Source organism: Citrus clementina, unplaced genomic scaffold (assembly GCF_000493195.1).
Source record: "Citrus clementina cultivar Clemenules unplaced genomic scaffold, Citrus_clementina_v1.0 scaffold_3, whole genome shotgun sequence".
Classification (NCBI taxonomy): Eukaryota; Viridiplantae; Streptophyta; class Magnoliopsida; order Sapindales; family Rutaceae; genus Citrus; species Citrus x clementina.
In genome coordinates, this window is record NW_006262339.1 from 49,887,719 (window position 1) to 49,902,504 (window position 14,786).

General features: G+C 33.2%; 2 protein-coding genes across 2 annotated transcripts; one reads left to right on the forward strand and one right to left on the reverse strand.

The window, feature by feature from the left end:
• Window positions 1–8,363: 8,363 nt before the first annotated feature.
• Window positions 8,364–10,899, forward strand: LOC18048043 (pectinesterase 2). The gene is made up of 2 exons (XM_006445235.2): window positions 8,364–9,243; window positions 10,016–10,899. Exons 1-2 carry the CDS (start codon window positions 8,400–8,402, stop codon window positions 10,702–10,704), a joined length of 1,533 nt encoding a protein of 510 aa, XP_006445298.1. The 5' UTR covers window positions 8,364–8,399; the 3' UTR covers window positions 10,705–10,899.
• A 748-nt stretch (window positions 10,900–11,647) lies between these two features.
• LOC18048044 (cysteine-rich repeat secretory protein 15) lies at window positions 11,648–13,495 on the reverse strand. The gene is made up of 3 exons (XM_006445236.2): window positions 12,725–13,495; window positions 11,963–12,073; window positions 11,648–11,873 (listed from the first exon to the last, which is right to left on the reverse strand). The coding sequence occupies exons 1-3, from the start codon at window positions 13,470–13,472 to the stop codon at window positions 11,866–11,868; spliced, it is 867 nt and encodes a 288-aa protein (XP_006445299.2). The 5' UTR covers window positions 13,473–13,495; the 3' UTR covers window positions 11,648–11,865.
• Between the last annotated feature and the right edge of the window lie 1,291 nt (window positions 13,496–14,786).

Sequence of the window (14,786 nt, forward strand, 5' to 3'; positions counted from 1 at the left end):
CCGGGGTTTTGCCATCCCTACTCATCATAGAGTCGAGCACATTCACTTATTGCCTCATCAGTGTGATGATCATAATTATCCTAAGTTTTGGCTCTCTAACTCTAATCCATTTGGTGCAATGGAAGCCCGAGCCCAGTTCCTAGCCTGCAACGCCGCAGCTCGGACCGATTGAACCGCGGCCAGCTGGTCGGTGCAAGAGGTGGTGGTGAGAGCCATGGCTAGGAGTAGGAGGTGGAGAAAGGTGGGGAGAGAAATGGACATTTTGGTGGTGATGAATGAGGACATTGATCAAGATAATTACTGACTTGGAGTTTTTGGTCGTTAATATAAAGCCAGCTTATAAGTTGAAGAGGCAAACACATGGAATTTTGTAGCTATGTGTCATTGCTTTTGGGCCATCACGTAGTGACTTTGGAGTCATCTTTATACGGGAAAAAACAAATAAAAAATTCTTCAAACTCGTTCATTTGCTCGATTGGAGACACTTCCTATAAGAAGAGAACGAAGACTATTTAATTAATTATTAGACAAGAGTTTATAGTCATTATGGGGATAATTATGTGTATTCAAGGTTCTTAATTTTTTAATATTTTCAGATTAAAATATCTTGATTGAAGCTGATAATAGAACAGGTAGTTGCTCGTTGCCATAATTATTTTTTATATATGCATTGATGTTTATAAATTTGAAGAATGTTAGGATTTTCATCAATTTATTAAATAATGAATAATTTTTACGAGTTATGAAATTTATCATCTAACACATGAGTGATATATCACAATTAAAATCCATATTAAACATGAAATGTTAAAATTCCGAACGTTATTTTATAAATTTCGTCTCACTAATTTTCTTGATATTTTATTTTGAAGTATAGCTTAGTTTCAAAAGGAGATTTTATGCATTCACCTTTCTAAATTTAGAATGTGAAAATATATCACACTTTTTATTTAAAAAATAAATTATCTATCCAATTCCTGAGGGACAAAGACATGAATGCTCCACTAAATAATCAGCTAGTTAAGATAAATTAAAAAAGATGGTTAGAAAATCAAATCTAAACTGTTGGTGTTTTATTAATTTTGTCAATTAATGTAATTTATGAGAGATTTAGTGTGTATGGTCAAAACTTGTATAAAAAAGGTACATAAAAAAGTTTTGCTACATTTCAATTTTGATTGTTGGTAATAAGAATTCGATGAGGTATTGTAATTCGATTGTTTTTCTTTCCAGATAACCATAACTGCAATACAAATGATCAAAAACTCATGAGAGTCGACTCTCATATTTCGTGAGAGTAAGCCACTGATCAAGTGTATCTCAATTGAATAGTACAAGAGCTGACTGTCCCAGTGTCCACATGCTCCTCGTTTAAAAAAGAAAAAAAAAATTGCACACAAAAAATATTCATATATACCGTACGTTACTTCTCTCAGCGTTAAATTTAATTTTTCCTTATTTTTACATTGTTACCATTAGGATTTGCAATTGCGTTGTTCGAATTTCCAATAATATTACAGAAAAATAATCATTTACATCAAAACGTTGCTGATTCAACGTTAACAGAATAATGTCAAGAATGTTAATTATATGCACGTTCCCTATCAAGCCGACGACATTCAAGCAGACCACACCCAAGCCAAGACACCATCATCGCTGCCACGTTAAAAACGATCCAATTCCAATAATCCACAAGCCATGCATCTGGCTGCCACTACATTGAATTATGCCAATACTGCTCAAAACAAAATAAAAATTTTGGATGAGGAATGATTTGAGGCTCCATTGAGTCCAAAAAAAAAAAAAATGGTGCTGTGAAAACAGGAAACAAAACAAATCCGTTGAAATGGGGTTTAATAATAATAATTTTTTTTGAAGAGTGGGGTTTATAGGAATAGTTTAAAAGGCTTTTATATTATTTGTAAGATGGGGTTATTTGAATGAGGGATGATTAAAAAAATTCAGGTTCGACCTATATTTGTAAAGAATCGAATTATTTGGGTCCGAAAAAATTCGAATCCGCATGTTAAAAATGCAAATCCGGATGCTATTAATTAAGATCTATATAGGTTCGAATGTAAGTACATCTGAAAAATAGGATATTTGAATCCATATTAAAAAAAATTATTTATCTAATTAAAATTCAATAATATATATATATATATATATATATATATATATCTTAAATGAAAAAAATAAAAAATAAAACCTAATCATTTATTTCATTTAACAATATTCTTATAATTTTGCACAAACAAAGCACTTTAATGATTATTTTTTATGTTTTCACGGTTAGATTGTGAGTTCTTTAAACGGATTGTAAACCAAATTATGAACGCTTAAGGAGTGGATGATCCTGATGATTGATGATATAATGGCATGACCTGTTGGAAGCTTAGAATCTATATGGATTTGTGGTATTTTTGCTTGTGTAAATATGGTGTTAGATTTAAACTTATGTTATTCTTGATGCTTAATTTATGTTGTGGTATTTTTATTTATGTATTTGTGATGTTGTTGTATATTATTCTAGATGTTAAATTGTTGATTGTTGAATTATGATTAGATTTGATTTAATTTTATTAGGTAAATAAATTTGTTAAATTTTTTATATTTGAATTTAGTATTATGCAGATCCTGATATTAGGAAAATCCATCCAGTAATCTACATGAGCATTACTACCATCTGGATCTGCAGGCTTTTTTGCGGATCTAGATGCCAAATTATCAATACGAATCTAAACCCGGATGTACTTGTATGCAGATCTAAATTTTGCTATCTCTAATTCGCACCCACCTTAATATTTAATAAATCCATAAACTCAAACCCATCACAATAATTTATTTACTAACTCATACATATGTACCAAATATACCCTTAACATCTTAAGTTTTATAAGTCAGTTTCCCTCTCTACTTTCTATTAAGTCTTTATCATGGTTTTGTAATCAAATCTTTTCTAGTAGCTTGCTCTTTTTTTTCCTATCTTTTGTCTTTTGCTTAAAATGAACTCTTAAGAAATTCTATCATGAAAAGCTAGAAACCTAAGATAGATTAGGAAAAAAAATATCTCCCACAAAATTAACTTAAATTTGAGTTATTTTGAATGACAACTTCAAGAGAAATAATTTTGTTCTAATAGTAAGTATTTTGTTTATTTTACTACCGATGCGTAGATAAAAGTAAGTTTGTGATCTTTCTGATCTTTGCCCATAATGTTTTTCTAAATTGAAATAATGTGTGATGGAAAACAAAGTTCATTGAGAGATATACACGTAATCAGGGGCGGATCTTAATTGAGACTAAAGTGGGCTATGACCCCTGTAAACATTTTAATTTTTATTTTAAATATATATGATATTCCCTAAATTATATTAGAAAATTAAACAATATATCTAAACGACATATACCTAATTCACTTCGGCTCTGTAGCCAAAGTTTTCAGCTTTTGCCCCTGCACATAATAAAAATATGAGGGAAGAGGAACGTTGAAAGAGATTTGATGCCAAGAGAAGTTAGAAAACTATAAGAACCAATATGAACATAACTTTGCAAACAATTGCAAAGAGAGAGAGAAGAGAAAAGAAACAATTGTGAAGAAAAAATAACGTTAGAGAGAGAAATCATGCTAAAAAGTTATAACGCTTGGTTATAAAAGTAATTTAAATTAGCTAGGGATATTCTTTTGTAATAAAATATACATTGAAAAAGTGAGTATGGAGAATATTTTAACAAGTTTAAACAGTCCCACCTTATTTTAAATATTTTAATGGAATTAATTTTTTTAAAAAAAGAGTTTCAAGAGCTATTTGGAGGGTTGACAATAACCAACTCTATTATTATTTAATATTTACACCTTTACTATTAAGTAAAATACATTAATTTTCATTCATATTCCCTTGTTATTACAATTTTTCTTTTGTTAATCTTTTAGTGGTATGGGCATTATTTTTCAAACTTAATATAACATTTTCCCATTTATTTTATTAAATCACGATACGAACCGTTTTGATAAGTCATTAAAAATGAAAAATGAAAAACTATAAAAATGACATAAATAGACCATTAATAGAAATGACAATGAATAAAAATGAATGACAGCAAATAAATATATTTCAAGGTGATTTTGGGTTATTCTTAGTTGAAAATACTTTCTTTTTATAAATAAATAAATAAGAAGAACCCACCGCCAGGTCACATTGATATTATCAGAAAGAATGTCCGCTGCACTGTGTTATTCTGAAAGGAAAGAAAAGTATGCATGGCACAGAAAGCAAATAAGGCGACGGCCAGGGAACTTAAGAGCGTCGGTGGGTGGCTAAGGCTAACAAGTGAAGAATGAGCACGAAAAACAAATCTGATTTAAAATGTGATTTTGATTGACAATTTCATAAACCAACTAGCATTAATTGAGTTCTTTTGTTTTGTTTTTTTTATATTACATCATATATTATTACAATTAATATTTACAAACAAACTCTACAATTGAGACCTTCGTCGTGGTATGTACTCCTCTAAAGCGCTGTCCAAATTCTTTAAACCCTCTCAAATATTCGAGAGCTGTTCACTCTACTCACACTTCGTGAAGGATAGACTGGCTCCACTCAATTATCGTTCTACTCACACTTCGTGAAGGATAGACTGGCTCCACTCAATTATTTGATAATTGAGGAAAGATTGTAAATAATCCCTATAAATACTTTTATACAGGATCGAACCATTGCACTCAATATTATAAGTGTAATGACTCTCCCACTGGACCAAAGACCTATTAGTAATTGAGTTCTTTTGTTGAAACGTCTAATCGTTGAAGATAGAATCTACACAATAAATTGTAGACATAAAACTCTTACTTACAAACAGTGTCAATGGATTTAATCAATCCGATTAATGGACTACCGTTATATGTGCACGTAATTTATTCCTTGAAAGTAAGCTCAAAAAGTCTGACTTTAGAAAACGTAAAGGAATAAAGTATTGGACTGACCTCATTAGTCATTACAGTGTTTTTATTTTATATATCATCAACGCTTGACGGTATGAATTGATAAAGCTTATTTTCGTTAACTTGTACTTCTCAAAAAATAAATAAAAATCGTTAACTTGTAGCTTTCACGAAAACGATGGCTGAATTAATGAGTAAGAATCCGTGCACTTGACAATTATTCAAATTTTCTAGAGTGGGTGAATATTCACATACGTGAAGGAGCAAACTTCATCAGGATTCAGAAACAACATACGTGCTCAAAACTTGTGAGTCAAAAATCAGCCAATTAAATGACGGCCATCTACCAATCTACCGCTTTGGTCCCATGGGCGCTACCGTATTTTAAATGATGATCAAAAAACAAAATTAGATTTGATAATGATATGATGAGCGATGATGCCACGATGCTGATGTTGCAAATTCCCTCAATTAACGACACTGATAATTTAATTATGAGATTAAGGATTACATAATTGTGCAGAATATTTATAACTTTAATTGCATAATAAATACTACAAATTAAAATAAGAAAAATAATTTAAAAAAAAAGAAAACGAATGTAATAAAATTTTGAGTTCGTGATGGTTGCAGAAAATGAATATTTATTTAAAACTCGGAGCATGATTTGAATTTATTTTTAAGTTTTTTTTTTTAAAAAAAAAGAAAATCAGTTTCACTAATACATAAAGTAAACTCAAAACTCTTGGAAGAAAAGTAGTCTATGGACCAACCATTCGATATAGAGTTGCTAATGAATTCTAATTATTTCGATACGAATTACGATGCATGCATATACTTCGAGAAACCGGCAAAAGTCATGTCAGCCACCACTTTTTGTACCAGACATGCACTTTAAATTAAGCACGTACGACTTCATTTTCATTGCTTACCTTGGCAAAATTTGTTAATGCCCACCGAACTAATATTCGCATTCTCATGTATATGCGCATGTGTATATATATTCCCTGGAATGTTAGCGGCCCTGCTCGATCCCGCATCAGATTGACCCAAATTTTTTTTTCTAATTTCGCGTTGTAACTTGAAATACAACGCCTAATTATATCCTAGTTAAAAGATTTATTTCATTTCTCATCAACTAATCATTCCTATCCTCAATAAAATAAACATGGGCAAATTCTATATATATATATATATATGTCTCGGTCGTTATATAAATAATGTGCCAATTAAACGAGTGAACAAAATATTTCAGCCTGGTTGTTAAATTATGAACAAATTGGCGTTTGCATTAATTAAACACAATTTCTTGTACGACAATTTTTTTTTTTTTGGTTGGCAAATTTATTTCAACTTATAGTTTTTAAAATCAAACTCGTTAGGTGTGGAATTTATTAGCTTCTCCCATGCCATCATAATATTCTCACATACGTAATTTCCTTGACCCTAGTTTTTGAATATCAAATCGTTTCCACAAAACAGTAAAAAGCAAGACCAATTTGGTGTAAACCTTTTAATTTTAAGAGGTGATTCATGACTCATGACAGAAATTTTCAACGGACCATTAAGTTTCAGAAACCATTTGATATGTATACCACTTTCAACTTGTTGAACGAGACAATAATATAAGAAAATAATTAACAAGGAATTAGGGCAGGTGGGGCTTGGAACAAAAAAAAATTATTAGTTTAACCACCCACCAAAATATAAACATAATTATTCCCTTCACATCTCAAGGGATCCCAGTTGCATACATAGTCAAGATTTTGATTGGATAAGAATGTCTATTATATGTAGGTACTTCACTGGTTAAGCCGTTAATCACCAGTTTATATAATTACAAATTGTTTAATTAAATTTGCCACAGAATAAGCTCGATTTATGTCGTATAGCTAACTTAAAAAATTTTGCAATATGACCCCTAAGCTACTTGCAAACTTCTTCTGTTTATAATCTATGTGACATCTGATTTCGGAAAGCTAGTAACGGTTTGTGTCAAAAGGTTATGAAGCATGCACGCGATAAGAAGTTTCCCCAAATAAAAATCTACCAACTTAATTATTTTATTTTATACGCAACCAGTTGGCAGTCAAATATAGAGTTGTAGAATGACCCTCAGCTCGATCATTGAAAGTTGCGGTATTAATAGATAATAATAATAATTGGTTGTAAGGGTATTTGAGGAATTTCAAATAAAAGTTATTATGACTAAAAGAAGGTTAAGAAATTAATTGAGTGAAAAATAAATTAATTATGTATGTGAGAGTTTGGGAGTTAAAAAACAAAGACTTATGATGAAAATGTTTACCAAAATAAATTAAACAAAAAAAGAGAGACTGGTATTTTAGTAATGAAGGTTAAATAATTGGGTACGTGCGTCACGCTTGACAATATTTAAGAAATATTGGGAAACTCGAGTTAATTATTATTTATACCTTCCATTAAGAATTGAATTAATGTTCTTATTTCTATTAATTAATTAATTCCAAAAGAAGAGATAACGATTGAATTTCGGGGACATAATGTATACACAATGTGGGAAAGTAATAAAGGCAAAAGATTACATTCTCCTAAACTTGGCGCTTAAATGCCTCTTTAGACGTCCATGCACTTTGAGCTAATTATCAAGTGGTATAGGTCCTTGCTGCATATTTATTTTGGTTAAAATTTACTTAATTATTATGTAGTTTTCACTAGATGCCCATCACGTTTATTTGCTTTTTATGCTATATTAGACCCAAAAAAAAAAAATTAGTTTACTCTTGACAAATTAGAACTAACAGCTACAAAAGCAAAGAGAAATTAATTATATAATTAATTCAAACTGTAGGAACTAAAGAAGCATCTTCCCAAACTTAGCAATAACAAAGGAAATAATTTTTTTTTTACCTCATATGCTAGCTGCTAAAATATGATATTATTCTATCAGAAAGGAAATAATCTTGAAATTGATCTGGTAATTGGTATCTTGCTGTAGGTTTCATTAATTAGTTTTGTTGTATGGTTTAAATTTCCTTTCTTGCATCCAACAATTTTGGGTAAAGAATGAGCAAAAAAAGCATATCGTTTGAGACCGATTATTAATTATGGTAATTATTGATCCCATATAATTTTATTATGCTAATCAAACTGTTAGTGCGGGTCACAATCGAATTACGAATGGATTCTTTATTCATGCATACAAACGTTGCATGACCCATGAACATGTCAACAACGCGTCCCCTGCCCTGATCAACAGCTAGCTTCCTCTGTAGTTCTTATCTCAAGTCAATACATGCAAAAAACAAAAAGAAAAGTACGAGACGTCGTCGTGCCGTCCAATGATTAATTACATCTCCACCAATAGGCCCCCATTGTTTTTTGTTCCCTATAAAAGGGGATGAGCTTACCACTCATTCTTCACACAACAATTCCCGAAGTCCATAGCAAGCTTTTCGATCCATTATTATCTCAAATGGCTCTTCGAATTCTTATAACTGTCTCACTTGTGCTCTTTTCTCTCTCTCATACCTCTTTTGGGTACAGCCCAGAAGAAGTAAAATCGTGGTGTGGCAAAACGCCAAACCCTCAACCATGCGAGTATTTTTTGACACAAAAAACTGATGTCACTTCCATCAAACAAGACACTGACTTTTACAAAATTTCATTACAGCTTGCACTAGAACGTGCCACGACAGCCCAATCACGCACGTATACCCTTGGCTCAAAGTGCCGAAACGAGCGTGAAAAGGCTGCATGGGAAGATTGCCGCGAGCTTTATGAACTAACAGTTCTTAAGCTCAACCAAACCTCCAACTCTAGCCCTGGATGCACCAAAGTTGACAAACAAACATGGCTTAGCTCGGCTCTTACAAACTTAGAGACGTGCCGAGCCAGCTTAGAGGATCTTGGGGTTCCCGAATATGTGTTACCTTTATTGTCAAATAATGTAACAAAGTTGATCAGTAACGCTCTGTCCCTCAACAAGGTGCCATATAATGAGCCTAGTTACAAAGATGGCTTCCCAACGTGGGTCAAGCCCGGCGACCGAAAGCTGTTGCAGACGACTCCACGAGCAAATATTGTGGTGGCCCAGGATGGTTCCGGGAATGTTAAAACGATACAGGAGGCAGTAGCGGCGGCATCGCGGGCAGGTGGCAGCAGGTATGTGATTTATATCAAGGCAGGAACATATAATGAGAACATTGAAGTGAAGTTGAAGAATATTATGTTCGTGGGAGATGGGATTGGCAAGACTATTATCACTGGGAGCAAAAGTGTTGGAGGTGGCGCTACAACCTTCAAATCAGCTACTGTTGGTGAGTTTTATCAATCTCTTCATTACCTGCTAACGACGTTTTAACCATATTAATTCCATATATTCATTTTGATTGGTCAAAACAAAAAATAACAACTTTGGGCTAATAAAATCAATTAAAGAACATATATAGTAAACGGAAGCGTTATAATTGCCTGACCTAGTCCAGTTCAGATGAATGCATGGACTCCATCCAACATTGTTTTATTTATTACGAAACATTATTATTGTAAACGTACTAAAAACAGGGACACATCAAAATGAAGAGCTTTAAAAAAGAGGGGGGAAAAAAGAGATGCCAAGTAAAAGTTATAGTAATTGAGATGTACATAGATTTTGATAAGTCAAAAACTGATCACGAAGTAGACGTGTTTAATTTTGCATGTTAACTAATTGAATATGTCTATCACACTGGGACCATGGATTATAGTTTCAGAGAAATGGCGATCAATTTGCTTAGGTATAGTTTGCTTTAAAAGCAAGTAAGTACATCAATTATCCAATTAAAAATTGTATCAAGTCTTGGGGCAAGGTCCATTATTATGATTGTTGTTATTATTTTTTTAAACTTAATTTCGTTGACAATAAATAACAATAATATGATTTTACGCAAAATCAAAGGTTATTTCAAGACTCAGCCATTAAGTCAAAACCATTTTAACTTATGCAAAATCTGGAATTTGATAAGAGCCCCATGGAGATGGTGTAAGTTTGAATGAAATGCAGCAGTTACTTTAAACTAAAATAATTACATGAGGAATTTCATTTGACAGCTGTTGTTGGAGATAACTTCATTGCTCGTGACATAACAATCCGCAACACTGCTGGTCCAAACAATCACCAGGCGGTGGCACTGCGTTCCGGGTCGGATCTCTCAGTTTTCTACAGATGCAGCTTTGAAGGATACCAGGACACCCTCTACGTTCATTCACAGCGTCAATTCTACAGAGAGTGTGACATTTATGGGACAGTGGATTTCATATTTGGTAACGCTGCGGTTGTGTTACAAAACTGCAACATATTTGCACGCAAACCCCCCAACAGGACCAACACTCTCACCGCACAAGGCAGAACCGACCCTAACCAGAACACTGGAATCATTATTCACAACTGTAGGGTCACTGCTGCTTCCGACTTGAAGCCTGTTCAAAGCTCCGTTAAGACATTCCTTGGGAGACCCTGGAAGCAGTACTCGCGAACCGTTTACATCAAGACCTTCCTTGACAGCTTGATAAACCCCGCTGGATGGATGGAATGGAGTGGTGATTTTGCTTTGAATACTCTGTATTATGCTGAGTATATGAACACTGGCCCGGGTTCTTCAACTGCTAACAGAGTCAAGTGGCGTGGCTATCACGTTCTTACCAGTCCGTCCCAGGTTAGCCAGTTCACCGTAGGCAACTTTATTGCTGGAAATTCTTGGTTGCCGGCCACCAACGTCCCCTTCACCTCCGGTCTCTAGGTTGATCATTCTTTGTTTATATTTTATTGCACATGAAATTAATACCAACTTGTTGAGGTAATTAGGAGGAAAAATAATAATAATAAGGTAGTTAAAAGGAACTACCATCTTGGCATTGTCAGTTGTTATTCTTTGTGAAGTTGTACGTAAATGTAATTTCTCGAATAAAGGGTGTTATTGCTTTCCGTTCTTAAATAATCTGATTCAACCTTATTTGCTCACAGTTGGGTTTATTAGGGAGTCAACATCAGACATAGGTTTGCTTGCCAAGATAAATCTTTGACGGATTTAAAAAGAAAAATAAAAGCATGTTTAATTCTTTAATAATCTCCTGTGGTTTATCCATCTCTTGTTTTAGTAAATCTAACTGATCAAGATTTTGTTCTTATACAATCACTTCTAGTTAAGTATCCTTGGTCAATATATTCCAAAATAAATAAATAATTTAGACTTGAAAGAGATAAATAATTTAAAATCCAAACGGGCACTGACCCAGACCCTCCTTGCTAATGTCAAGCAATTTATTTCAATTGTGTATGGCACCACAGAAGCGTATACGGGATAAAAGATTCATCAAATAATTTTAAACATACATACATATATATATATATATATATATGTATGTATGTATGTATGTATGTATGTATGTATATGTATATTCTTGCTAATCTCAGATGGAGGCCCATTAAGAACCCATTATTGGAAACTGGGATCAGGGAGCCCCAATGATACGGTAATCCTATTCCTGAACAAATAATTGCAGAATTGGTATCTTTAAAAAAAAATACTAAAATAATAAATAATTGAGCAATAGCATGAAATTATTTAAGAATGTCAACGTGATGTTCTCGAACTCGTCAATCCTATTGTCGGGAAAAGCTAATTTAAAAATAAAATAATAAAAAAAATTAGGGTGACGTGTAGAGCATGAAGGGGAATCAATCGGCAGCCATTTTGGTTTGGACTTTGGACATGGGAGTTCTGCTTTACTTTATACCATGAGGAGGATTACAAATAACAACAACTCTGCCTTCTCTTTAGTACAAAACTAACAATGTATTCATTTAATCGGACAAAAGTAGAGGTGCTACAAAACTACCATAATCGACCATGACTCTACCACTGGCCCACCCTTCATTTCAATGACCTGTCAGTCAATCTCTATCTTTCTGCATGTAAAATTTCATCATGTTAATCATCAGTATGATGATATATGAAAAACTTTATATAGCTCGATGGGGATTGAATCTCCACTTACCCATTGCTCTTCGGCAAATTGAGAGGAAAACAATGAGAATGGCTAGACCAGCTACCACACCGACGATAATGGCGACTGTTTTTCCCACTTGGTCATCGTGAGAAGAATCTACTGAAAGCATCAAAAGCAAAAGCAAAAAAGTAATGGGAATTAGCGTTGTATTCTATTTGGTATGGATTGACAAGAGACGTGTACCAAGGCTGCCACTGCCACATCCTTATGTTTAGTAAAGCTCTCTCTTTCGTCGTTTTCAATTTAATTACTCTAAATATTCAAGCCTAATTTGGAGAATAATTCAGAGAAAGAACTAGTTTCTATATTATCATTGCACTTATTATTTGAATGGAAGTGGGTCCTAAATTGCTTTCTTGAAGTGTGGGAAAATTAAAAAAAAAAAAGTACTCTAATTAACTAAATGAAAGGTGGGTAACATTAATAACAAACCAAAAAACAATAACAAAGAGGATCAGAACGGTGGTGCCTGTAAGAAAGCAACTAAAGTGCAGATGCGCCTTAATGCTTTACTTTTAAAAAAGATTACTTATTGACCATTTCCTTGGAAATTTTTCGAATGGTCTCCCTCTTTCACAAAAAAAGGAACCACATTTAGTGGTCAAATTTGTTTTAGCTTGATAGAATATTGTAAGCTTTATGATCTTTGTGCCACAAAGCCTAATTAGTTAATGCAACCCCTATACTAAAACCATACGTAACTAATGTAGATGTATGAAGAAATTAATTGAAGGAAATAGCGAATTGCACCTGTCAAATCGTAGTAGCCGGAAGCCCAGTAACGAGCATAGCACTGTGCCAAGAACACATCAGCCGCGGGAGCTGAGCCGCATAAATTTTTCAACTTTGCAATAGCTTCAGCAAGGCAAGTAGTGCAGTCAGCTGGAGTCAAGTCACCTAAGCACTGTGCAAAACCCTCAACGAAGCCAGAGCTACTGACTTTGAAACTAACAGCCGTTTGCAAGTCAGCAAGAACATCGTCTCTTCGCTTGAAGAACTCAACATCATTGTTCACACTTTTGCTACACTTCTTATACCAAATACTCGTGTCAAGCTTTCCCAAGAAATCAATATGCTCGTATCTAACGTAACACCCTTCTAGTTGCAGAGAAGCCCCGTAAGTGTACGGACATACCAAACTTATTTGGTTCACAGCACTTTCAATGCATCTCGAGCAGTCAGTGGTTTTTAAATCTCCCCTGCATTGATACAAGCCGTATACGGTCGCTTCTGGCGGCGTTGAGGTTCCATTTCCCATTGCGAAGCTGTTGTAAGCGGCTTGAGAAGATGAGCTGACGACTGATGCTAAGAAAGAGTTGCGGTTTCCTTCAAATGGTGAGTTGGGTACGTACTTCTCCTGTGAACAGCCTGCGTATATGAAGATATGAGCTCTCCCAAAGCTTGGATAATAAACTATGAGAAAAACGAAGAGTGAAGAGAGTCTCAGAGCTACTATGGCTTTGTGGGTGGAGTGTGATTGAAGACTTCTCTTCGACATTCTTGTTTTTTTCTGAATTGGATCTTTTTTCTTTTGTTTTTGTTTTCTGATGTTGAGAGAGCTAGTGAGAATATGAGATAGTGGTTGCTTTTCGGGTTATATTCTTATCCTCAATTCTTATGCTATTAAGAATTGGAAAGCTCTTAATGGGTTTACATTGTTGTTTATTGTTGAATGCTGATACCTAAATCTTCTATTTTAAAAGAGTAGTGCTATATACACGCCAAAAAAAAAAGAGGTACAAAATCACTAAAAATTAAGAAACATTTCATTAAAATATAAATTTATTCACTTTATTTTTACAAGCCCCGTTATTCTGTTTATTTTGTTCAATTTTATGTACAACTTTAATGCAAATAGCATTAAAATTTATAATTTATCATGAGTGTCTTGTGACAAGTATCAGAATATACCATCTAATTATGGCCAGTAAAATGAAATATTCCAATACATCATTTCAACTATAAGGTTTAAGATACGATTAATTTCTTATGGATCTAATTCTTTAATGTTAAAGCATCTATTTACCTTGTAGGTTATTCTAAATGCTTTTATAATTGTCGTCAGAATCAACTTTAGGAGAAAAATTTATACGCAATAGTCTCAATAAGACTATTCAATTTATACAAGTCATGTGTTTCAAATATGTTTTTCTTTTTTTACCGTGGTTGGTTATTTAAAAAAAATATTTGCATCAAAATATTATTAAACAGTGCACAAGAGCATTTAAGTTTGTCTCCAATCTTAAATCTTATAATATTGTCATTTTTATTAATTTATTTACTACATTATTAAAACTTTAGGACGTTAATACTTTTCAAGGGTTGATTGAATAAATTTCACGAAAATTTTTTCAATTGACCACCGAATTTAAATATTGAAAGAGATAAGGACTATACAATTATTTTGGATTTTACTTACCCCTATGCCCTCCCTTCTAATAATAACTGAAAAAAAAAAATTAAGGGAGCTAATGGTTGCGTTTTGGCCTTACCATAATAAACCACCAGAGTGGTCATATGGCGCTTAACCCATTGGTGTGGTTTGCTTATAATTGCGCTTAGCCCTCAGCTTGAAAAAATAAATAAAAAGTGGGCTTGACTGATCTAAAATGAGTGATGATATTTAATTCCTTTAAATTATTTCAGTAGCCCCTATTTCTTAGCTAATCTCATTACACTTATTAAACTAAATTTTCTGTCTCTGAAGATCCCATATAATTTTCAATTTACCTCTGTTATCATTTTTTTCATATACCCATCATTTTTCCTCAAATTTGTTGAATTAAAAATCTTCATTATGATTTCAAGCATG

What these genes read in the sequence shown, in the direction of transcription:
- LOC18048043 (XM_006445235.2), top strand. Translation starts at nt 8,400, where the DNA reads ATGGCTCTTCGAATTCTTATAACTGTCTCACTTGTGCTCTTTTCTCTC. An exon ending in CTTCAAATCAGCTACTGTTG is followed by an intron (nt 9,244 to 10,015) that starts GTGAGTTTTATC and finishes TTCATTTGACAG; the next exon opens with CTGTTGTTGGAGATAACTTC.
- LOC18048044 (XM_006445236.2), bottom strand. Translation starts at nt 13,472, where the DNA reads ATGTCGAAGAGAAGTCTTCAATCACACTCCACCCACAAAGCCATAGTA. An exon ending in CGGCTACTACGATTTGACAG is followed by an intron (nt 12,074 to 12,724) that starts GTGCAATTCGCT and finishes TGATGCTTTCAG; the next exon opens with TAGATTCTTCTCACGATGAC.